General features: G+C 37.0%; 1 protein-coding gene across 1 annotated transcript; it reads right to left on the bottom strand.

Moving 5' to 3' along the window:
* Nucleotides 1–1004: 1004 nt before the first annotated feature.
* LOC106862825 (3'-5' RNA helicase YTHDC2-like) lies at nt 1005–23381 on the bottom strand. The gene is made up of 25 exons (XM_014892048.2): nt 23322–23381; nt 21973–22129; nt 19745–19852; nt 18535–18683; nt 18016–18151; nt 17524–17650; nt 16493–16558; nt 15551–15729; nt 15286–15382; nt 15121–15208; nt 14943–15023; nt 13899–13981; nt 12900–13005; nt 12642–12761; nt 12014–12286; nt 11383–11509; nt 10703–10908; nt 9831–10026; nt 8641–8750; nt 6906–7195; nt 6342–6504; nt 5126–5329; nt 3160–3342; nt 1970–2069; nt 1005–1816 (listed from the first exon to the last, which is right to left on the bottom strand). The coding sequence occupies exons 1-24, from the start codon at nt 23364–23366 to the stop codon at nt 1980–1982; spliced, it is 3384 nt and encodes a 1127-aa protein (XP_014747534.2). The 5' UTR covers nt 23367–23381; the 3' UTR covers nt 1005–1816; nt 1970–1979.
* Between the last annotated feature and the right edge of the window lie 2399 nt (nt 23382–25780).

Below are 25780 nucleotides of genomic sequence, written 5' to 3' on the forward strand. Positions count from 1 at the left end.
TTAGTTTTCACTTCCAGTATGATGATCACACTCAGTCATGATCAGGCAGGTTGGGTGTCTCTAAAAATCATGCTGCAGGTGCTGGAGTTCCGCAGGCCGATGACACCGTTGGTATCATCACAGAAAGTGGCAATCCACTTCTGCTACCAGAGTGTAAAGTCTTTAGGCAGCCCTGCTAAAAGGAGATGGTTACAGGCACCAGACCACCAGCTTAAGGGATAAGTGGTATTTTCTCACATACTGTATTTAGATATGGACAAGTCAGTAGTAGAGTTATTTGGGTAACAATAGTTTTAAGCAATTCACCATGACTGGGCTGCATCTAACATCTGGGCATACAAAGACTTACATGACTATGCCTGTCAGGCAGGCAGCAGAGTACAATCTCTTCCCCACAAGGCCAGTGGCCTTGTGGAATGCAAATTCCATGGCTGGACAGTCCTTTTTAGAAGTACCATATGGCTGGTTAACCAAACATTACACTTATCTGTGCTCCCTCTCTGTGCCAGCTCTGTCTCTGGAGTGCACAGGGCCCTGTAAACCTGTACAAGGCAGTACTGCCCCACATTCCTGTGTGGGCACTGGCCTGGAAGCACTGTAAAAGGCAGAAAGACCCACCCTCATGTCTCCCTTGTTGTATGCACTGTCTTGACAAACAATGTATTGGGCAGTACCAGCCTTACAGGCACCCAGTTAGTCTTGGCAAAGATCAAACTGATGGTTCATGTGTGGAAGTCACTGCACAGAATGCAAAATAAGTGCACGGGGTAATAGCCTGAACAGACATAAGAAAATAGGTAGAGGCTCAGAAACAGAAAAAAAATCTTGGTTTAACCTAAGAATGACCACAAACAGTGCTGACAGTGATCATACCCATTCTACCAGCTTTACAGTACAGTATGTTAAGGACTAAGAAAAAGACAAACCAAAACAGGAGCAATATCAAAGAAAAAGAAACAACTTGAAAGAAAGCATGAAGACTATATTAAATGATCAAGAAGTTGTACTGGTAATGATTTTTATTGTTTCTTAAAGAAATACAAATCTTCTAACAGTGCCTATATTAGTGAACTGTTGGAAGTACCACTTGGCCACAGGTGTCTGAAAGACTGTTTCAGCTTTTCAAGGTGTGAGTCACATCTTAAAGGTGAAAAAAACCCCCTGACACTGGAAACATCAGTGGGTGCACCCAATCTGAAAAGTATCACACTCCTTTTTTATTTAAATTAATTTAAAATAATTAAATTAAGTAATAAATAAATAATAACTAAAATAAATTAAACTAATTAAAATAATTACCTTTAAATAAATTTTAAATTAACATTTCCAGCTGCCTAGTTGTTTGTATGAATCTATTCTGCTCTCTTGCACTGTGGATGTAGAAGTACTTAAGGAGCCTTTCAATATACTTGGAGTTAGTATTTTTTTAAATTGAACTGCAAGACTAATTAACATTTACATTCTCATACCTTTTACTGGGTTGAGAAAGCTTTAACTGTAAACTGCATAGTTAAATTGTTTGCTATACTCTTTTAAACCCACAGACAACTTACATGAGGTCCATTGTTTCAAACTTTATTTTGAACTTAACCGTATTTTTAGGTATCAGCTGCACACTACTGTAAAAAACCCAACTCAGTCAAAAAACAGGCTGGCAAGTAAACACTGAGAACAACACAATTCCCTCTTATTTTTCCATTTCTAGCTGCACAGCATGACAAAGAATGTCAGAAGGTTGTTGTGTTGCCTTCTTCCTCATCTTTATTGTAGTCATGCTGCTGGTTCTCATGGCTGAGGTTTCAACAACCTAAAGCAGCTGGAAAAAAAAATCTAAATTAATAGAATATTTAGTACCAATGGTATTGGTTCTTCCACAAGCTACAAAGGAAAGACAGTACTGTGATGATATACTGTATGTGCACAGCTTTTCGTCTACCACAAAACCAGCAAGCAATACATGAATAACTACCTCTGTCATATTACTTGGCATGCTCAGTCAGTTTTTTTCCTGCCAAAGGAATACGGTCCCAAAGCTGCAGCAACTGCTCTCCAACTTGTGGTTCCAGCTCCTAGAAGTCATCAGGAAATCAGGGAAGTTACTTGTACTGCTACTACTGAGCATACAGAAACTATTTATCACTGAATTGTTAGATGAGGTTGCTGCTGATTGCTTTCAACCTTTCTAGAAGAACTCTAGAGAATTTTGCTATTGGGACAAACATTAGAACTCCCAGCAGAGCAAAGTTTTCTTACCAGGGCTCAGCAGAAGATAAAAACTTTTACAAGCCACCGTGGCCTACAGGCTGTTTGGGGTGTTTTCATTCACAGTGAGTTGTCAGTTCTCAAAAAAGGTAATTCCCAGTGAACACACTACCACCATACACAAGAACAGATGCACCAGATACTTTGTACCTCTCACAGATCAGTCACTTACTAACTAAAGGTCATTATTTTCCACATCTTTTAAGCTGAATTTCATCAAGTGTGGTGGAGAATGTGGAAAGAGAGGTCACAGGAAATACAGTGGCCATCCATTCCTTGGACTTCTCCTTTCCTCCAGTTTCTTACAACTGGAGAGAGGTTTTGAAGAAGAGAAGGTGATACAAGAATTTTAGCTCTTGAATCATCACGGAGATGTTTTGGGAGGGGATGGGGAGAAAGCAGAAACTGCCACACAGAAACTCTGGCTTTTTGAAGTTACATTTAGAGCTTTAACAAATGCCAAGAACTGTCCTAATCTTTACCTCAGAAGAGGTAAATCCTGAAGGATTCTCTTCAGGCTTTACAGAAAAAAGCCTTACAATCATGAACAGTTATTTGGGTGTGACAGACTATCTAAAAGAACACAGCTCAACCAAATAGGGCACAAACCTTCAAAATTAAATTACAAACTAAAAACCAAACCCAACAACTTCTTTTTGGAACCGTCTACCGTTAAATAATTTTTTAAACACATAAGCAAGAAATTATTTTGATTCTATCAAAATAGCTCCATTAACTTCAGGAGTAATCTGCATTAGCTGAACGTACAATACACCAACGAACTGTGAATTCAGATCAGCACATACACGCACAAGTAGAGATGTCAAGGCTGAACAAGCTAATAAAAATTATATAGTTCTACCAACTAAAGAGAACTTTAAAAGAGAGTAATATTACCTGGCCATCTCTACTTATCTGTACTTTCTTACTGTCGTTCCACGGGTTGAGCAAATGGTGTGCAAACTGAAAAGGAATGATTTCTTTTCGGATCCAGTCCACTTTAAATACACCTCCAAAACCAGCAGATCCCCAGTCTTGACTTTTCTCACACCCGATAGCTGAACTCATTCTAGCAAAACCCTAGGACAAAAATTGAAATATGAAAGAACAGACATAATGAGACTATATCTGTCTACAGCGAAATGAAATAAATAACCAAACCTCCTATAAAACTTTCAAAGTTATTTCATAGTGATTCATACACTCTCCATCATGAAGCTGGAGCTTCCAAAATGTTTACATCTAGAAAGCTGGAAGTATCACTTCTTTTTGTACTTCAACTGTGTCTTGTAGGGCTTGACCATAAGGAATGTCTCTCAATGACAAAATTGTCACTAAAGGTTTTTTGAGCTTTGTAACAGATTAAAAAACTGTTGCATAACCACCCGAAGCAGAAGGAAATTATTCTACTACAGTATAGTCCATTAGATATTCATATTCCTTGTTACTTGTAGGTAATTTGCTCCTTCTCATGTTCCCTCTATGTTAACAAACTTTCACAACAGGATTAGGAAGAGTGTAGCTGCTCTTCAGAGAAGGAAGTCAGAGTTCCTTTTATTTCCTTCTTTAGTGAACTTGGACAAAAATCCAACATGACAAGTATTCATAAAGAAAATTAACGAAACCCCAAACCTGAGACAGCACCTAACTTACATAAGGACACCCCGATTTACTCACACACCAAACAAACTGAAAGTAAACCCAACCCCACACACAGTGTATCAACTATTCAGGTGAATTTATGCCATTTAGGATTCAGCAGTCCAAAAGACGAAGTTCAAATGTAAATTACCAGCACACACTGCTGTTGTAAGACAAGCAATCTTAAGACAGCTCAAACCAGACTTAAATGAGAATTAATAAAAAGAACAGAGGAAAAAATAAATGTGGAATAGAAAGAGACAGTTAGGACAAGAGAAGATTAATAGAGAAGTTAATCTCATGCTCCTATGAGAGTGCAGTGCACTGTCAAAACTGGAAGGGCAGTGCAAGGTCAGCCACTCCTGACTCCAGTGTCCTCCTTTCCCTGCTTCATTGTCTGAGAGCACCAGTGCAACAGCCCATTTTCAGAATCAACTGACTTGCTGAACATTACCTTCCAGCATTACATTTGAATTTTCCAAACCATCATACATAATACGTCATTGCAGTCCTTCAGAGGTATTGCCAAAACAGCTGCGTTTTGGTTGGTTCATTAGATTTTAATTCAGCTGACCTTTACAAATTGCTTATATATGAAGAAGTAAGTTGAGTTTTCTTTACCTGGAACAACTGAATTTAGCTGGCTCACAGCTAACCTGCAACTTTGCACTACCAGGTCAAGTTTTTAACTTCAAACTGACCACAGATTTGACCAACAATCTGTTGACAAATATCTCACTGAATATGAAGTCAAGACACAGCTCTGGAAGAATCATGGCCCGATTCCTAACTGGAAGTGAATAAAATCAGTTTTTATAAAAATTTTAATAAAGAAATTTATGAGTTTCTTGGCTTTAGAAAGCTGTTACTTGACTGTAACTGCTTGCTCACTTACAATACACAGTTTGGCATGCAAACAGTAGCAATTCCCTACTTTGTTAGGATTTTTTGCCGTTGTTGTTGTTGTTTTAGAGGATTAATGTAGGGTATAAACACTCTTCTGACTCATGATGTTTGGAGACAATTCTGTTTCAGCTTTTGACGGACAAGCATATTTCAGAGGAGAATGAAATACTCTTTCTTCAGCAAGCACAGATATTTACACATTGTTCTGCTTCTCAGAAAATCAGAACTCATAAGCAAAGCCATCCACACTACACACAGTCATTTGCTACACACTCCTAAACCATCAACCACTGCTGATATTTAGTCTAAGACTCACCTGAAAGCATCCAGACCCTTGAACAGAAAATATTAAGTAAACCACGCTGCTCTCCCAGAAGGCTCCATTCAGTTTCCATTCATTACTTGGCGTAGTGGACCATATTCCCTTCTGTTGGGAAATATCAATGTTTTGCAAGTTGCTGCTTTTCATTATAAAGTACCGAACTGGCATGCTTTGTCTTGGCGAAGGAGATTTGCAACCCTGAGAAAATAAATTAAATTATTAAGTACAATAAAATAAAATAGGCTTTATTTCTGAAGTTTTATACACATGAAGATAGAAATATCTTGACTGTGCTCCTCCCTTCCTCCTCCAGGTTCTAGAAGAAACATAATATCTATCAGCTGGTCCTGTGTGAAATGGCTTTAAAATGTATTTCACATCTATTTTACATTTTTAAAGCACTTTTCAAAATTAGTAATTCATCCATGAGGGGCAGAAAACAAGTAGAGCAGAATAGGACTAAAATGTCTAGTGATTAATTATAATTGGTTTAAGTCTGACACACCCTGAGATGACACCAAAATTAGTCATCCTAGACTGCAGCCTACAGCACACTACTCACACTTCAACCTTCAGGAAATGTTTTCTTCCTTTTACAATGTCTGAATTTAAAAGCTGAAAGACTCAAGAGGAATTACTAAATTCTCCAATGAGTCCATGAAATTTCCTCTCAGTGATCTCTTTAGTGCTACTGCAGTTTGCTGTTCAAGTATATAGGGACAACTATGAAAATAATCTCATTAAAAATGTGTGCTTTGTTAAAATATCCATCACAAAAAACCCCGAGCAGTCATAATAAGGCAGATAATACAATATTTAAAGAGAATCATTATCAATATCTGCTATTACAGAAACTGAGAAAGGCAGAATCCAAAAACTTCAGAAGTGTGTATACGATATACTAATTTAGTTGAAAAAGATTAATACACCTTCACCGTTTATTAGAACAAGTTTTAAAAAAAAATCTCCTTTTTTCTACTTCAGATTGCTTTATCTCAGCAGTCCACAAATACTATTTTTACTGTATTAAACTAGTGTAACAAGGATATTTAGTCTAGATTTTAAGTTCCAGAAGGAAGTATTATTCAGCCGTTATAAACGAAAAGTTAAGTTAGGTTCCTAATTTATCAGTAAAATACCTAATAGTTGCAGAATGGTATCAGCAAGAAATTCTGTTACTTTTGAAGAGAAGGGTGTTTGAGAACTCTACCTTTCCAGACACTGGAGAAGGACTAGCACAGGGGCTGCTGTCTGCAGGCCTCACTGAGGACTGAGCTGATCTGTCATCTGAGGATCGTTTGGACAGCAAAACATCTTTTTCTTTGTATTTCTTTGGCTGGTGGAGTGCAGGAGATGTAGATTTCACTGAAACCCTAAAAATGACATACCTTGAGTTCCACAAGCAGTCACTGAACAATTTACATCAATCTGTCAGCCTACTGCATGACCACATGTATTACAGCAAGTATGAAATATATTAAACACTAACTAAAAAACCCATTCTGGTCATGTGTCTTTTTTTAATGCTACTGTTAAGCTTCTTCTGCTGCCTCTCAAAGATCACAATTCAAGGACAGTGTTCCTGACTGCTCTGTCAAACAGCAAACCCATGTACAAAATACTTCTCAGTGGGATTACAATGCAGCATACAATAGTAAAACATCTTTCAACTGTATTTCCACTGTTTCAACCTCCTTGTTACTAGCAGAAATTTAAAGGATGCTTGTATACATAAATTGCAACCTACAGTGAGCAGGAGACCTCAACATCTTACTTTTCAGCATTAGAAGAGTCACACAGTTCAGTGTCTGTTGAGTTTTTTCTGCTGCTAGTTGACTTCCATGCAGATGCCAAAGGAAGTACTTCGCAAGTCAGAGGTCTTGGTCTCTGGCCAATTCCTGAAGGCTGCTGCAGACCTGCAGACTGTTCTTCAGCACTCAGAACAGCCGTAATTGCTTTCACAGTTGTTTCATCAACCCGAGACCATGGTTTAGAAGGAGCTCGCATACGACGCAGGAACAAACTGTGCCACTTCTGCCTGAGTTGCAACAGCATGCCAGCAGCCTGCAATGAATTCCAATTCTGTTAAAGACTAATCTAATTTTCATCAGACAGGTAAGAAGACCCTATCTCCTTCCTATCACGCAGCACACCTGGCATTCTAATATAAACAGGGTCCAAAATGAAAGGCAAGACTAAAGTCTTGGGGAGGAGGAATAATTAATATCTAAACTAAAATGCTAATTTACTTTCTTTTCCTTGGGTGCAAGGTAATTTTTGAAACGTTTCATTTAGCTCTGTATTAAACGTATTATATTGTAAATCCAGAGACTTTCTTTTTTATCTTTCTAGAAAACCCAGCTCTTTCATTCTTTATGCCCTTTCTCTCAAATCAATCTATACTCATGCACTCTTCAGTCATACCTGAGGGGAAAGAGCTCTAAGTGACATTTTTCTTACATAGATTTCTGCTCAAATGTGATGACTAAATTCAGAAGACTCTATTCTAGTGCCCATGTTACCAGAAATGCTTCCATTAAAATAAATTTTAAAAATCACTCTTTTGGACATGTCTGGGAGAAACAGTATTTTTATTAGAGCTGTAAGGTCAAGTGTTTCATGACCCATGAACTACTTCCTACCACAGCCACAGTTCCCCAATGACCTAAAGACTTCCATTTCAGAGATACTTTTATTTATCCTTCCAAAATCTGACAGCAACTTTTTTTCAGCAACTCCAGCTTCAAGTGCTCCTTTTTTAATCCAATTTTGGTTATTCTCTCAGAGAAAGAAAAACACAATATACCAATGTAATTGTTCTCTCAGCTGCTGTTCAGATTTTGGCTGTCCCAGATCATGCTATAGTCTGATGGAGCACCATGCAGGCAGGACAGGAGGCCAGAAGGAGCAGAAGGGCCATTATGCAGCTACTGTCACCCACAGCTTGCTGTCCCCATAATGCAGCCATTATTTTCTGTCTGGCAGTCTCTTCAGAATCTGCTGACTGGTGGAAAGGGAGAAAACTGCCAAGCTCAGACATATAAAACATCATACTACCCAGAAAGTTTTTGAAGCAGATCCAACAGCATTTGGACTGCTGAGGCTTTCCTGATCCCTTGTATGATAAACACAACACCCACACCAAGATGAAGGAAGAGGGATGACCACTCTCAATGTTGACTTAGGTGACTAATTATTTTTTTTATTTTTGCTTATAGGTAATAGAATTGGAAGACATGGGAGATAGGTTATGAAATCCTGCAACTTGGACGTTAAATACATGAATTCACTGAACAGACAACTCTGGGCCAAATGGAATTGAAACCCCTTAATTCTTGATGAGCTCACTGAAGTAAAGGTTAAATAACAGAGTATGCAGTTTGAGAGACTCAAATGGACCATGACATTCTTAAAGAAAATTCTTGGCTACTCAAATGCGACAAAAACCTTTTCACATCTTTTTGCAATTCTTCTACATGAAGCAAGCCCAGGAATGATTTCTTACTTACTTCAGGGTCCAGTTTGAGATGGAGCCATTCATCCAGCTTCAGCAGTGCCAGATTAGCAATTGTTTTGTCCTCCATCTCACTATCACTGCTATCATTAGATGCCCCTCCCCCTGAATTAATGACAAAAGGTGCATTAACATTTCTGTATTATTTCTACTTACATATAAAAATCCAAACACCACTGTATTACCAGCAATATTTTTCCTTCTAAAATTGACTTTAAAATGTAAACATTTGTAAAACTACCTCTTCTGCAAATACACTGAGAAGTCTTTGCTTCAGATAGCAGGAATCAAGCAGCCAGATCTGCTGAAGGTCCTACTATGTAAAAACCTGTACTGATGTGATCTAACTCAACTCATATATACCTTCACTAGTACTCACAAGCCACTATCAAACTTTTGCCTAAAGCTGTTTGCAAAATGGCATGTGGCTCTATTTCCTCGTAAAATAGCAGATTTAAATACCTAGTAAGAAAAAAATATATACATATACACATATTGCTATTAATTAGGAATCCTTAATTTCCTAAGGAGCAGTTCAATCAGCATGAACACTGTTCTAAGGTTAACTGTTTAAAAGCAAGACAGGAAAGCTTCAGAAATAAGTTGGACTTTTAGTTTGATTCAAACTATGAGAACTAGCAGCAGTTATTTTTGCTTTCATTCCAACAGGACTCAATTTAAATAACAACAAAAAAAGAAATTTCTACATATTCTCCACTACTTACAGGTAGTACTACAAAATTATTCTGATTTTTACTGGTAAAAATTATCAGTAGAACATATCTTGAAAATGTGTGTGTCAGAAGCAACATGACTTGTTTGCCATGTTTCTAAATTATTCAGTTTGAATAATCTAGTTCAAAGTATCAAATAGTCTGTAGAAAAATAACATAAATACTACAATTCTCAGTACCAGTATTATCATTAGACATTGTGGCTGCATTCTTTCCTTACAAACTATACTCTAACTTCTGAGACCTCAGAACTATGTAATTTATGTACATGAACGTCCATTGCAAAACTAAGGTCTTTATTACAGAACCTACAGACTATTCCTGAATAGCTACAGGAATTGTAACACTGTTGTTTTCAGAATCAGTCAATATATGTATTAAATATTACTTAAAAATAAGCTTTCCATGTCAACACTAGTATACCAATGGAAACATTCCAAATCCAGTGTACCTCGAAAGGATGAAGATGCCTGCAAGGCATTACTTGGCAACCTGGCTGGTCCACAGAAGAGGGCCACGGTGACAGGTGTCACAACAGAGCAGCACCTGATGTTTGCTGTCTTGTGAGCTCTCGTCATTTCATCATATATAAGCCAGTCTGTAGGGAGGGCCTGGATGGCTGCAGCATGTCCATTTGCTGGGGCAATCTGTGCAAGAGAAGGTTAAGACTAGGTTATTAAACCCTCTACCTGTAAGTAATGTAAATTTTAACATATTTCTCATTTTATCCACCAGGTTGTGGATGCCTCAACCTGGTAGTGCTCAAGGCCAAGCTGGATGGGGCTCTGAGAAACCTGGACTAGTGGAAGGTGTCCCTGCCCATGGCAGGGGGTTGGAATGAGATAACTTTTAAAGGTCCCTTCCAGCCCAAACCATTATGTGATTCTATATTTTGAGAAATAAATACATGTATAATTATATACATATAAAAATATACATGCAAATTAAAAAGTGTGAGAGAATTCAACCAGATTCACAAGCTATACTACCATGATAAAACAAAGTATTTTGCTCTAAAAAGAAATGTTTAAAAAAGTTTCAGAGCAAAACTTCTTGCTTTTCAGAGTAGGGATCATTATATCTTTAAAACAATTTTATAACTAGGGATGGTATTTTTGCCATTTTACCTTGTTCCATCTAGAGAAAGGACTAATTAAAACAATGGAAAAATGAATCAAACTCCAATCCTATCAGCTGGTTAGAACAGTATTTTCTAAAGCTATGCTGCTTTTAAAGTACTGCCAACTAGGAAAAGACATTTCTAAAATATGTGATAGATTTTACTGCTCTTTTTTGTGAACTATAAATTCAAAATGACTTTACCTTTTTATACTGAGATTGACCAAGAACAGAGGTAGGATGAAATCGCACTTTTTTCTCCTTTGGCTCAGTCAACACCAGGCCTTCTCTGTCTACATGCACAACATTGGGATACATCCCAGCCACTAAGGCAGCTTTAATTACAGCCCAGTTCTCAGAGTTAGTATTGACATCTCTAATATCAGCTCCTCCTCTAGCTCTCACAAAACCTGACAAAATAACAGGACAAAACAGTCCCATGTTAGCTTGTGTTTGGTTCTCAAAAGAAGTTTGAAAATAAAGGCAAAATAAACAACTTATTTGCTGCATTTTTCACCACTGCCAACCTCAACAGTACCAAGAAGAAACCACTACACTGAAATCCTTCCTGATAAGGGGTACTAACATAGAATACAATAATTTTCTACAATACAAAGACATTTCCTATGGGAATGATTTCTTAAAACAAAGATGCAAAGAAATTCATCTCAACAGTGAAATGCAGTGGGGCACGTTCCAGAGATGAGGGTGCTTTCAGTTAGATCAGCCACACTTTCACATCTACACCATACCCTGCAAGAATGCACACAGGAAGGTGTGTTTCAAACTAAGTAAGGAAAATTACAACAGTGAACATGGTTTTTGTTCCAATTCCTATATGCTTGATTTTAAAACAAGGTCAAAATTTTTTCCAAGTTCTTTACCTGAGGCTCTAAGTTGGCCAAGCAACTGTGTTCTCATTCCTACAATGATTTCCATTGTGGCTTGGGATAGGAAGTTCTTTTCACAGAAGGCTCTCTCCCAGCCATCACTGCGTGCCTTCTGCCAAGCCTGAAAATGTTTTTACATTTGTGTATTAATTTTATAAGCTAAAACTAAAAACTGAATTTTTTTAAAAAATGACACGTCAAGAAAATAAACGCAAAAGCCACCTTAAAAGTAAATCTATCAAACTAGACTCTTTTTTCTGTTCAAGAATTAGATTCTCTTTACCCATTCACTACAATGATCATTATGTCAAATTGAAATTATTAATTTAATAAAGATCATTACATTAAGATCACGATTTGAAGGTCTCAGTGTAGTAGGATGAAAAGAGGCACATTGTTGGAACATTCAGAATTTTGTAAGGTTTGAAAATATCAACGAAACATACCACAAAAAGTGCTCCCTCACAAATTTATGAGTCTAACACACAGAAAGCCACTAGGCAAAAATAAAGTCTTCTCCAAGGACTTAATCACAGTCCACCACTCTACATTCAAGTAGATTGGTGCATTATTTGCCTTGATGGGTAATCTACTGTGATTAGTACTCTCTGAAATGAAATACTACCTGGAAAGCCCTGAGCAGGGCCATGTGGTCACTGAACGTCCCTGCAGCAAAACGCTTCCTGCACTGCATGGCTGCACGTTTTTGGGAGGCCAGCGTGGGCAGCACAAAAGGGTCTTGGCAGGCAAGAGCACAGGCAATGGTCAGAACAGGATCCAGGCACTTCAGAACTACAGCATACAACACCATTTTACCGAGGTGTGGCTCTACAGGTAATTCACTGAGGTGATAACCAAGCTCAGTGAGATCTTCCCAAGGGTCCATGGCATCTATGGTCTGTTTATAAACAAACAAACAAACGAAGGAGAGTGGGGCAGGAACAGTGGACAAAATCAATTTACAGCGAAAGCAGAAATAATGTGAATACTGGACATTAACTAGACTTGTTCCCAAACACTTGAAAAGCAAGTCAAATTAACAGAGACAAGATTTTGTAGCACTCTCTTCCCTTGATATGGGAGAACACATCTCCACACATAAAATGAAAACAGACAGTAAACAAAAATTCAAAACATCCTTAAGTAATTAAAAACAGCTTCAGTACAAACTGAAGCCAGTAAGTAAGACAGACTGCTACACCACAAATTTGGAATCAAATAAAATTGCCATCTAAAGCTATTCCTTGTCTGACCTTAAGCATATGCACAGCATCTCTCACAGTTACAGCAGGTGGAGGATCAGGAGCTCTCATAAGAAAGTCTACAACTGGACAATTAGTTGGAGCCAAAAGTTTTGTGTACAAACAAATCTCCTGCAAGTTAAAAGGCAGAACAAAAAAGATTACCAAGAGTTGGAAATAACCCCCAAACACATGATTTGTTGCACTTAATAGTATGGTTTGATGTCATCACATTTTTTGAAGTTATGATTTCTAAAGTTATGATTTCACCTGAAGCGGCATTCTTAGAAGTTCTGGAGATTGAAATTCCAACATATTCTGAAATCGGAGCCTGCTGAAGAGACGAAAACAGACTCCAGGCTGACAGCGCCCAGCCCTTCAAAATAAAATATAAGAAGCTGTGAAAATTAGGATTTCTTTCTAAAAACAAAACCAAAAGCCAACAAACAGACACAGAAACTAAGAATGGAAAAGCAGAAGCAGTTCTGAAGAAAGTGTTTTTAAGAATAAGTCACACACAAAGTGGGAGTTTTCCAATCATGGATTATTTTTGACAGTGTGGCAATTTTTTACTGCAATTTCAACCCAAGACTGAAAAATCTGGAGAAGGGAAAACAAGGCTTATCTAAGTAAAGTGCTGTGGGTTTTTTTGCTAACCTAAGACCAGTCCTAATCTCAATCATCCTTTGTTGTAAGGAATCTAAGTTGCAAACTTCATTTCTTCCCCTCACATCTCCCTAACAGAAATGACCCTTGGAGTAAAAGGTAGAATAAAGATAAAATAACTTGTGAATGAATGGACAGAGATAGCAGATTTTCACATTCATGCACAAATACCTGTAGCTTAATGCCAATTTGATTGATTAAACAGGCATTTGCTGCTATATAAACTGAGTCCTTGCCCACAGTGGGAGGAAGAATATGATCATGGCCTGTTAAGTTACAGACAGTTGAGAGAAAGTGAAATAGGCAGTCCTCTGCCAGCAGACTGCTGGTGCTATGTGGGAGGAAGAGGTAGGAGAACAAATTAATGGGGAGAAAATAACCTAGACCTTTGGGAAATGCCTGAGCATCACTTTTCTACAGCTTGGGAAATGATTCCAAGGAAATACATACTGACCCCTACCCATCTGCAGAGAATGGGTGTTGGCCACTGTCCAACACAACAGTGGACTAGGCTAGAAACAGTTATTATGTTGTGTGCTTCATTCTTAACATACAGGAGGGTGGATATCTGCAAAATGAAAACCAGTATGAAGCATTTATTACCTTCCTTTTCTCTGGATAGCACTGGCTTTTGAAATCCACCCCATTTTTAGCATTGTAACATGATTCAGCGGATCAAAAGACTTCTATAAAAATAAAGAAAGGAACAAACACTGAATGGGGTATATGATATAAAAGTTAGTCATTTGGATTACCAACAGAAGTTTTCTAAAAAATACAGTAACAGTAATATATATATAGCAGCTTCTGACACAAAGGTATCTTCTCAGTTTCAAGTGAATTTATGATTGTATCTTCTTTGCAGTGTCTTTGTGCCACACCGCTTTTGAAATTAAACTATTTCTAGTCAATAAGTAAGTGCAAGTCAGTAAATGATATGTCAGATCTGTGTTCTGAGATGTCACAAAGCAAGCAAAAATACATTATTATACTGAATAAAGTTTTCCTTTTTATCTTGGAAACTACCTGCTTATTTTCTTAGATTGATGTAAAATTGCAAAAAAAGTTTGTTTTATGAGAACTTCAGAAATTTGGTATGCATATCACCTGTGAAATCCAATTTAATTGGATCCAATCCAATCCTATCCAATTTCAAAGTAATACACTAGGTCTTAAATTGCCTTAAAATCATTATGTTATCTCACTTTCCCTGAACAAATAATTTGGGAATGGGCACTCAACACATCAAAAAAAAGTGCTTAAAAACTTAGTCGATTATTTTTGGACTTGATACAATAGTAGGACAAAAGGAACTCCCGGTGGTGTCAGGAAAGTGGTGGTCTAAACTGAAGACTTGTTTTAAAAATCCAACCGAAATACTAAATTAAAAAAGAAAAAGATACATCAATACATCAACCTACATTAGTTTTTACAGGGTTTTTAGACCTGTTTTTTAGTCAGCTATTTATAGTATTGATCTTAAAACAAACGGATGTTGAAACTTTTCAGTGAGGTCTGTTGCCTGACAGGCATTAGCTCTCAGCCTACTGTAAAGTTAAAAAAAAAACAAAAACAAAAACCACATTCTCCAAAATCTATGCACCGTGTGTTTTAGAATCACCCTAGGAAAATTTAAGGCAGTCATACCTCTTTCACCTTGCCTGAGTCAATGACAAACACAACATCATTGACCGTTATGCCTGTTTCTGCAATATTAGTAGAAAGGATCTGCAATGAGAAAGAATCAAAACCAAAACTATAGTAACTGTAAAAGCAAAGGCAAAATAGATCATTGTAGCATCTGACAAAGTCCTCTGCTACTTGCAATTTTGCGGACGCCAGAAGGTGGAGTTTCATGCACTTTCTTCTGATCCAAAGTCTGCACACTCGAATGAAGCAAGAAAACTTGGTATCTAATGCAAGACAAAAAGTACATTTAAAGGATCCTTAAAAGAAGCAATGAAAAGCCACAGAAACCTAAAGGTTTTACCTGTGAGCATTATCAGCAAATCTCCTGTCATCAAAAAGAATGCAGTTCCTCAGGCTGACTATCTCATCATATCCAGGAAGAAATATTAAAATTGCTCCTAAAAAGAGAAGTGGATTTGCAAAGTTAAACAGAAAATTCAAATATAAGTCAGTGCCATGTAGGTTAGCACTCAGAAGGTCTTAACTTTTGAGGATTTCTGAAAAAGGAGCATAATTAATCAGAAGCTAATGCACAAAAATTACTGGGAGTGTGGGTATTTACCCACCTGCATCACAACTATGACAGATGCTGTGAAGTAAGTGCATTATCAGATCCAGATCCACTTTTTCATCATCAAAACTGTGATAATAAGCTGTCAGTAGTTCTCTGTCCTCTGTACTAAGGTCACTACCACTTTTTTGGACCAGGGAACTTTCATCCAGATTTCCAAATCCAAATGAAGCACTGTAATAGAAAAATACACAGACCAGAGTCAAAGTTGCCCCCTTCAGGTTTGCATTCATCCATCAACTCAGATCAAGACCAACATGACTACTGGTCTCAAATTCTAATTTTTAAGTGTAGCAGAAGAGAATCACCACGCTACTGCTGTTCACTGATTAAAATGTTAACACAACAAAGCATGTAACTTCATTTTTTAGTCTTTAGTTAACTTTAGTCTTCTTAAACTTCATTGAAATACAACCATAAGCAGATGAAAGTATAAAGATACTTCTCATTTATCTGTTCAAGAAAAAAATTTTAAGAGATACATATTCTCCAAAAACTTCCCACTAGCAGAAACTACACCAAGAGAAAATACAATAAATACCTTTACAAAACACTAACTCAACTATGATAACTAAGTTAATAAAAATATAATTCTTAATGGCCTAATGTACATGTTACTTCTATAAAGTTTCTTTACTATTTTACCTCTGTATAAACAATATACAGATAAAAACACATGACAGATTTGTTTCCAAAGTAAACATTGAAAATAAACAGTACATAGTATAGAATCACCAAGTTGTGCAAACATAAACATTATGATTCTGAGTACAAACTTTTTGTTGTTTTTTAAATGCTCCTATTCTCAAAAAGATTGCTATTTAGTCCAGATTTTACAGCATGAAAAGCTAAAAACTGTTCTGAATAAAAGAACACAAAACTCAAATTTCCCTTTACCATGCTATACAATTCTTTCTGCAAAGTAAAGGCAGCTTACCTGTAGGATTCCAACAGATCAACAACCTCTGTCTGTCCAAAACGCCTAGCCCAGTCCACAGCCATCCTAAAAAGAGTTGCACAAGTATTTTTCATTTTTCACTTCAAAAGATGAATATGAATAGCACATCAGCCAAGGAGACAACTGACACCAGACTTTTATATCCATTTATGTGCTGTTATCAGTACTGTTATTGCTGGATACGCAACTTCCCATCTGGTAGCTATCTGATTTTTAGATAACTGCAGTTCTTCACCACAAAAGAAAGTCAGTTTTATACAGGAGTATCTGCAAACATGCACAAGGAAATGAGGAGGAAGAATGTGCCATTCCTTTACAAAGCCCACCAGTGCAGAGATCAGACGGGCCTGTTTGCAGTACCCTTTAAGTCATCCCAAAAAGGCACACTCCAGGCGTTTCTCATCACAATGTGGGAAAGCATTGGGCTGTTTCATGTCTTTCAGAAGCTGTCCTGCTCACAGTGCAGTTCAATGTTTTACCTTTAAACTGCATTCCTTCCCATGTTTTTCAAGTGTTAGTACCAAATATCAGACCCCTGGAATTCCAATTCTCACCCTTCCATACTTCAATTATTTACTGTACTTCCCTGTTTATAGGAACACACGTTTCATCATCACAGTTTTTACAGATTCACAAATATTTTTCATTCTACAACATATTTAGAAATATAACAAAGATCTTCTGATATAGGTAACTTCATGAAAACAAGAATTGCCAAACATTTTCGTTCAATTTAGTAGATTACACTTTTTCTGCTAACCAGTGTCTTAAATAAAACCTATTGAAATGAAGTTTATAGCCCATAATCAAGACCATGTAATTAAGAATTCAATGTGGAATTTACAGAAAACAATGTGATTAAAAGGAGTTAGAAACTGTTTAGGCTGTCAAAATCTATAGTTCCTACAGCAGTGTGATAAGTTAGCAAATAAATTTAGATATTATAGCAGTTTTGTTCTCTCTCCTACTGACAAATAAATCTATCTTTTGGTTTCTGTGTTTGTTTTTACCAGCCATTGGATGATTTGCAGTGGATACTTGCTCCCATGCTGATCAGCTGTTCTACTTGACTCAAAAAGCCTCTCCCTGAAGAAATCATCAGAGCAGTTGCACCTGTTTCACTGTGCCTATAATCAACTGAGAAGTAAAAAAAAAAAAAAAAAAAAAAAAAAAAAAATCAGCAAACCCAAGAGAAATGGTATTTCTTCATCTAAGTATAATACAAATATTCAAATATTGCTTTCAAATTCCAGCCCACAGAAAATTTGTTTCCTCATTTTATCTTTGCAGTCAGTTCATGTGAATTCCACACAGTTTTAGAAATACACTTCTGTCAATATTTCAAAACAACAACTAACTGGACAACTGATTAATTCTGCTTGCCCTATTCATTTTTTCAGTAGGCGTCAGAATGTAAAGGTAACAACATTTGAAACTGGAGATAAAAGTAACCATAAATTTAAGGCTGCTTTTTTCCTTATGTAATAACACAAGGAACTTACCACTGACATTTTCAGTTAAAATAAGATGGAACACCTGAGCAAAGGAATCAATATCTTTATACAACCAGATGTCAGAAAGACAGGAATCCATTTCTTTTACTATCCATGGTTCGAGGCAATTCACATCTTTCTCGGTCTGAAGATAAAAAACAATATTGAAAGATTAATCTCTTCCAAGACTTGTCTTTATTCTCATACATTACCCACAAAGAATTTGAATGGTTAGTTTTCCCAACAGCAATCAGAAATCCAGCACTCAGGTATCAGTTATGCATTGACCGAAGTTATATGCAAGTACTCACACATGGCAGTCAAGCCATTTGATCTAAGAAAACATTGTGTACAACACCATAACTGAAGAGTAAACTTCAGCTGGAGCAGTACATCCTAACAAAGTAATCTTTAAAAGACATTAATATCCTGAGAGACTCTACAGAACTATCTTTAGAAAACAGATTTAAAATTGCTAGTAATACAACGCAAATATAAACGTCTCCTCCAATAAAAATAAAAACTTACGAGTTGATTAAATACTGTGTCACCACCATCATCCAACCATTTGTACTCTTCATTTGCCCTTGGAACAGATTTTTGTCTCCGAGATGCCAGTTTGTGAGTGTTTTCTTGAGCTGAACACCACTTAGCAAGAGTGCTCTTCTGCTTCTCTTCTAGAATGCAAAGTATTCCCCAAGAAAGTTTTAGAATCATCTTTATTATCTACTGTTTTCCACTAAAAAATAGTTATAGCAGTTTCACCTATTTTTAGGTGCCTATTATAGAAGTTTTACCTATTCAACCTCTTTTATTTAATCTAGAATGCTACTACCAGTCTAACCTAAATGATACGTGTAAGAGTACCCAAAGTGCACCACTGCAAACAAGGGGTATAAAAACAAGGCAAAACCCATCATTTTGGTGGGCTCATTCAAGCCTCCATTATTCCAAACTACTCCATTCAAAGGAGCTTCCTAAGTAATTACCTTCTACACAATCTCAGCTCAGATCTTTCTATAGAAGTGAAATGCTGAAGACAAGTGATACAATCCCTGCACATAACAACTTTTTTTTGTACAGAAGAATCAGTAGAAAACACCAGTGTTTTAACTGAACTTTTCTGTCCCAGTGATCAGAGCTGAGCACTGCGATAAATATTCAGTTAGGATTGTATGTTATAGCTTTAGGGTTTGCATTTTTACAATCTTTTTTCCTTAAATAATCACTGGGATCATTACTTTCAGTTGCCAGGAAAACTTCTGAAGTATCAACTGAAAATCAATTATGTTTAGCTCAAATACATCCATGTCTGAAGAATGCAGTAAAAGATATTATTGAAGGGAACAACTTGTACATTTTGTACAAGATGTATAAAATCCTGCCAGCACGTTAATTTGCACCCACAGGTACAGAGCATCCTATGCTTTTTTAGTGTTCATATGGGCAGATCCTCCAATTATATATAACTCCACACCATAACAATTAATAAAAAACATTATATTTATCAGCTGAAAGCAAAAAGAATGCAACCACTGAATCAAATTTTTTTTCTTTAATTGCATAAACTATTTCAAAAATGTAAATACTTAGAGCTTAAAGATACTTGCTGTCATCTAATAATGTCTCATTTAATCTCCTGACTTTGGAATTTTAACAGAAAATAATCCTGTTAATTGTTTGTTCAACCAATCAATGATTCTCGTTGCCAACCCTTACAATTAAGAAGTCCACCAACCTTGCTGCTTCTCTTTTTCGTACTTTACCATCTCTTTGTTTGTGTACCCAATGCTTCGTAAAATGTCCTCCAGAAACATCTCTTTAACTTCAAAAGCTCTTCCTTGGACTAAAAGTATAAAAAAAATCCATCAAATATTATATATTCACTAGCTTCACTTACAGCATTTTTTTTAATTATATTCGCTGGAGTTTATTTTTCTCAAAATTATACAAAACAAAACATTTCCAAAGTAAAATGCCACCTCGTTTCTCATCAACCTGTTCAATTTTATGAAGTGCTATAGCAATAGATGTTCATAAAATTGACAGTTATTAACTACAAATTTTTTAAAATTAGAAAAAGCGAACAACCATTTTTGTTTAGGGTTACAAACAAGAACTTGCCATGTAAGCCTGCCACCTGGATTTAAAATGTAATTAATTAATAAGCAATTTGTGCAAGGTTCCACAAGGAAACAGTACATCTTTGTATTGAACTACTTTCTTTTCATGAGATGTATGTGAGGAGATTGACTTATCTCAATTACCTCAACAAATTCAGCAAAGCCGGGCTTTCTTTACTGAATACTTCTTGACAGATAAGATCTTCCAGTGGTCTTTACCTTCTAATAATTTATTATTAGAATTTATTCTAATTTATTCTTTTTCAACATGACTCTTTTCTAGACCTTATGTGTGGATATTAAAGGATGCTTTTTGCATGAAGAATTAAAATCTCTACATTTCTAGTCCCTTAAGCTGACTTTAGATCACACTGGATATTCCTTCAGAAAGAACAATCCACAATTTACACACTTTTAGAAGCTGTCACAGAGAAAGTCTTCCAACACTGATCAAAACTCTTGTGTACTACAGCAATCCACAACTACAAAATTTTGGTTTCTGAGGTCAGGATTTTGTCAGCCATATTGCTGAAGGAGAATCAAACCTTTTTCGTTACATTAACAGACAAAGCCACTTCTTTTAATTCTTAAATTTTCAAAATGGAAAAAAAAAAAAAAAAAAGGAAAAAAACATCTTTTCAATTGCTATTGGCCTGTTACATAACCAGCATAAGCACTGTGGTAAACTGGAGAGATTACCATCAGAATTTCCAACACAAATATACTGATCTAAAAGAACAGGAAGCTGCAAAAAGAATAAAATGGAAAGCCACACAACAATCACAATTGAGGCTCTCCCTTGCAAAAAGAATTCAGACAATATGGATTCGCGTAATTTCCAGATTCTAGTCTCCAACAAGATGCAACCCTTAATTTTACTAGGCAGAAATTCAAAACTGGGAACTAGAAATAAACACTTCTATCTGCAAAAAAAAAGGAAAAAGAGGTTTCCTTCTCACAAACATTTGCTAAAATAAACCAGTAAGCGATTCCACCCATTTCCTAAAATTGTTGAGATTTTTTTTTAAAAAGGCTGATACGCAGAGAATCTACCAATTGTCAAATAAAGCATTTATCTTAAAAGCTACTTTTCAAAACACATTAAACTTGGACATCATTGTTGAAAAAGTAAGAGAATTGCAAGGTGCCAGAGGAGCTCTCCCGTGCAGAAAACCTGCAAGCTAGGAGGCTGGGGAAAAACCCAAATGCACAAAAACCCCCCATCTCCCACACATCTGTACTTTGCCTCTACTAAAGATCAGTCAAACTAAATTAAAAGAGCAATAATGGTAACTTTCATTTGCACCTGAATGTAATCTAACTGCAGGTAACTGAGTCTGAACATAAACTTAAGAGAAACTAGATACCTGTTTTGTATATTTACCCAGAAGAACAACTACTTATTTCCTTTAAATCTAAGAATAATGGGATTCAAGCATGAAACCCAACCTGCCTGTATTTTTGAACTGAACAGGTACAGTTATCTGTGTTTTATCCAGTAACAACCTTCATGAGGCCTGAAGAATTAGAATCTAACGGAATGTATTAATATATATCATACTCGTGAAGCTCCAATAACCTTTCCTACCTCTTGAATTAATAGTGGAGGGGGGCAGGACATACCTGCATTTACAGAACTCCTAGTGATTGAAACACTACACTCTGAAGTAGGTGCAAAGATTAGTTAGAAACAAGAAACTTGAATACACGAAGAACAAGGATTCCTGTAACTCTCAGTGTATGCATCATGTGCCTTTATTCAGAATAGTTTTCTACATTTTAGTAAGATCTATGAGTCTCATGGCAAGTATACTCAAATTTAAGAGTTAAGATAAATACTTACTATGTATTACGGGGCAGCTTCCAAAATACCTAACAAAGAGATTTGCATCTAGAGCAGCACTAGAAATAATTAGTTTTAAATTATTCTGGTTTTGCAGCACATCTCTCAGTTTTATTAGCAAGAAGTCGCTGAACCTATCCCTCTCATGTACTTCATCCTGCAACAAAACAAAAAAATAAAAGAGAAAAACATCACAGATTCAAAATCAAAACTTCTGACAAATACAATTTTGTTTTTTAAATAAAAGATATGATTTGGTGGCACATTATAGAGGCCTTAAAATGTGTAAGAATAGTTTAAGAAATAGTTTTCTTTTTTTAAAAACTATCCATAAGCAAAAAAAATCTTCAAAAAGCTTTTATCCGAGCTGAGTGCACTGCAATGCTGAAGCTGTACACACCTTAACTTCAGAGGCCAAAGTGAGTATCTGAAACCTCTCTAATTTTTATGTGAAGCTCAATTTCAAGAAAAGGCCACAAACCACAAATCCTACAAATCTTATTTTAATAAATTCTCACTTCACCACTGATAAGCATTTAAAGTAATCTATGACACCACATAATCAGAAAAAAGATTGCTTAGACAAGTCATACACAAAGCCTATAAATTGAGGTACATAACTGATTTATCCTCTGTCATCTCTTTTCTATTACGAATGAATGAAGCAAGGACTCAAATACAAGGTTTATAGGCTGACATCAAAAAATCAAACATTCTCATGCTTTTTTAACTTTGATAAACAGGTAGGCACCTAAACTTACTATGATTTATTTTAATCTTCAGTACTTAAATTTTGCCATAAACATTGTAGTTCTCCTTTATTTATTAAACTGCACATTAGGAATATGAACATAATCATAAATGAACACACCTGAATCATTAGCAACATAACAATAGCAATTAGACTGCACTTTATCTTGAAAATACTGGACAAACAAATGGACAAAGCCTGGTATTGCTAAAACCATTACATGATAATAGAAATTTTGACCTGATCACACTGAACCACATCAACGTAAGCCTCCCTAAGGCTTTTCTGCTCACAGGGGAAGTTCAGAAAATTTACACTTCTGTCCTCCTCAATTCCTACGGATGCTACAACTAATTATTGGCATGAAAATTAAATATGATATTTTTACAGGAATAAACACAAACACGCAGAAAAGCACCAAAATCCACGAAACATGCATACTCCTCTAAGGACTCAGAAAGTCTTTAAAATTGATTCAGATTCTACCAAACAAAAACACCTAAAATGCTCAGCAAATTTAAATAAAACAAACCCGGACCTCATTTTCTAAAGCACTACATATTGGTCCACCCCACATGAAAGACCATGGGATGCTCACCACAATAACATGGGTCACAGTGGAGAGGATGCTGTCTCCTGCCATCAGCGTGCAAAGGAGCATGTCATTAGTGCAGAATGTTACCAGTGTCTTTGGAGAAACCCTATGGAACAGATCACAGAAGTAACTCAAGACTCTTGCACCACTTAAAGGCTGCTAGCTTACCACAGCTCAAAAATTAAAGCAGCTGCTCACCAGAAGAGGATTTACAGTTCTCTCTCCAAAAGACTCATGCACACCACTTTTTTTGTTTTTAAACTATTCCTTTCCCCAGACTTTTCCCAACAATTCTTAGTGCATGTGCCCCAATGGATTAATTGAAACAATAAGATTCAGATTTTCATAAATATGGAAGTTAAACAGAACTGCGAGAAACTCTGCATGTCATTCAATTTACTAGAAAATTCCATGTGGAAAAACAGGTTCCAATTCCTCAGCATATGCTTGGATATAGCCTTTGTGCTTGCCTACATGCAGTGGGATGAGCCTGGTTGGATGCCAGGTACTTACCCAAGCCACTCTCTCTGTCCTCTCCATGAGCAGGGGAGAGGAAACACAACAAAAGACTCACAGGGTCAAGAAAAAGACAAGGAGAGACACAGGTTTCTCATGGGTGACAGTCCTCCAATATGAGTCCTTCCCGTGGCCTGCAGTTCTTCATGAAGTGCTGCAGCACAGGTCCCTTTCCACAGAGTGCAGTATTCCAGGAACAGTCTGCTCCAGCGTGGGACCCTCACAGGGTCACAATCCTGACAGCAAACCTGGTTATGTGTGGGCTCCCTCCACGGGGCCACAGGTTCCGCCAGGAGCCTGTTTCAGCACAGACTTCCCAGATCACAGCCTCCTTCAAGTATCTACCTGCCCCAACATGGAGTCCTGCACAGGGGGATCCCTGCTGCACCATGGACCTCCACAGGCTGCAGGGACACAGCTGCCTCACCATGGGCTGCTCTGGCACCTGGAGCACCTCCTCCCCTCCTACACTGACCTTTCCATCTGCTTCTCTCACATACCCTCACTGCTCTCCTTGAACTGCTGCCTCTGTTGTGCAGGTTTTTCTCCCCCATTTCCCACCGTCTGAGAGGCATTACCACCATCACAGATGGGCTCAGCCTCAGCCAGAGGCAGGTCAGTCTTGGCTGTTCTATCAGACACGGGAGAGGCTTCTGGCATCTTCTCACAGAAACCACCCCACAGCTCCCAAAGCCTTGCCTTGCAAACCCAATACATTACAGCTGACTCAATCACAAAGTAATCAGGTGATCCTCTGGTTTTTCAGGAGGTGAATATACTGAAATGTTACTATTCTATACCTGGGGCAGAGTTAGCTGTCCCAGTAAAAGCAGCAATTCTACTTCTACTAGAAATCACTTCGTAGTGTACTCCACAGCTCTTCGCTGGAACAGAGTCAAGAAAACTTAAAAAATTAGACTTCTGTGTTACTATAAACACCTCTAAACATCTCCATTACAAATGTTTTTTGTCCACAGCTCAAAATATTGATCTCTCCCTTTTAGCGTTTCTCTGGAGTAAATTTATTGATTCTTTCCAGCTGGATTTTCTGCACCAGAATTACTTCCAGTAATTCTTCCATTTTTATCTGACTTCGTTCTTCTGCTAGCATAGTACTCCCACATATTAATCATCCAGTTTATTTCACTAGCTCTTCTAATGCCTTAACAGCCTTGTGAGCTTTCACAAACACATTTGAATTCTTATTGTGGCTTTGTTGTTCAAGTGCATTCCTTTTCATCAGCTATATTTTATCTTTGTTCATTCAAGCAACACAACCTTTTGCCATCTTCCGGTCACTCATATCCCAACCACTGCCCCTTCCCTGAAAGTACAAAGTTGTTAAAAGCCCCACACAATCCATTCATGCTCTGCTTTACAGACAAATTCATTAAGTGATATCAAAATCTCTACTTTTACATCACCTCATGTTTTAAGCACAAAAGCTGAAGCAGAGTAAATTTAGCCCAAACTAGACTGGTAAATAATGCTCAGTTTCATCAGTGACTGTCCAATTTTATTGTTTTCCCTTTTAAGACCCCTATCAACTCACGCTACATAACATTTGTTACAGCATGCTGGTCTTCCTACCTACCTTCAAAGCTTAGAGAACTTTTGGATCCACACAAGTTAAGAGCAGAGAGGGGAAAAAAAACAGAAGAGAAGAAAGTGTAGATTTGATCTGAAAATCAGACAAGGATCTACATGCACACACTCTGCAGAAGAAATCAATAAAAAGCACTTGAAATTTAGCTCTATAAGACAACCTACTACATGAAACTGTGAAACACAGGAACAAAGACATCCTGCTCACTCTTAAGTATTCCTTACCTGCAATAACATATCCCACCTACAATTTATGGGGCTGCATCCCAAGCATACTGCAGTTCAAATGTATACAAGATTCACAATACCAGCACAAGATCAACTGACACTTAGAAATACCA

The sequence above is a fragment of the Sturnus vulgaris genome, chromosome Z (genome assembly GCF_052056855.1).
Source record: "Sturnus vulgaris isolate bStuVul1 chromosome Z, bStuVul1.hap1, whole genome shotgun sequence".
Lineage (NCBI taxonomy): Eukaryota > Metazoa > Chordata > Aves > Passeriformes > Sturnidae > Sturnus > Sturnus vulgaris.

Bases quoted from the DNA above. Each gene is read 5' to 3' on its own strand.
- LOC106862825 (XM_014892048.2), bottom strand. From the start codon at position 23,366: ATGGCAGGAGACAGCATCCTCTCCACTGTGACCCATGTTATTGTG. The intron at 16,559-17,523 runs GTAAAAACAAAC...AACTCTTTTTAG, and splicing joins TGCAAATCATCCAATGGCTG to GATGGCTGTGGACTGGGCTA. The intron at 5,330-6,341 runs GTAGAGTTCTCA...TTATTTTCTCAG, and splicing joins CTTCTCCAGTGTCTGGAAAG to GGTTGCAAATCTCCTTCGCC.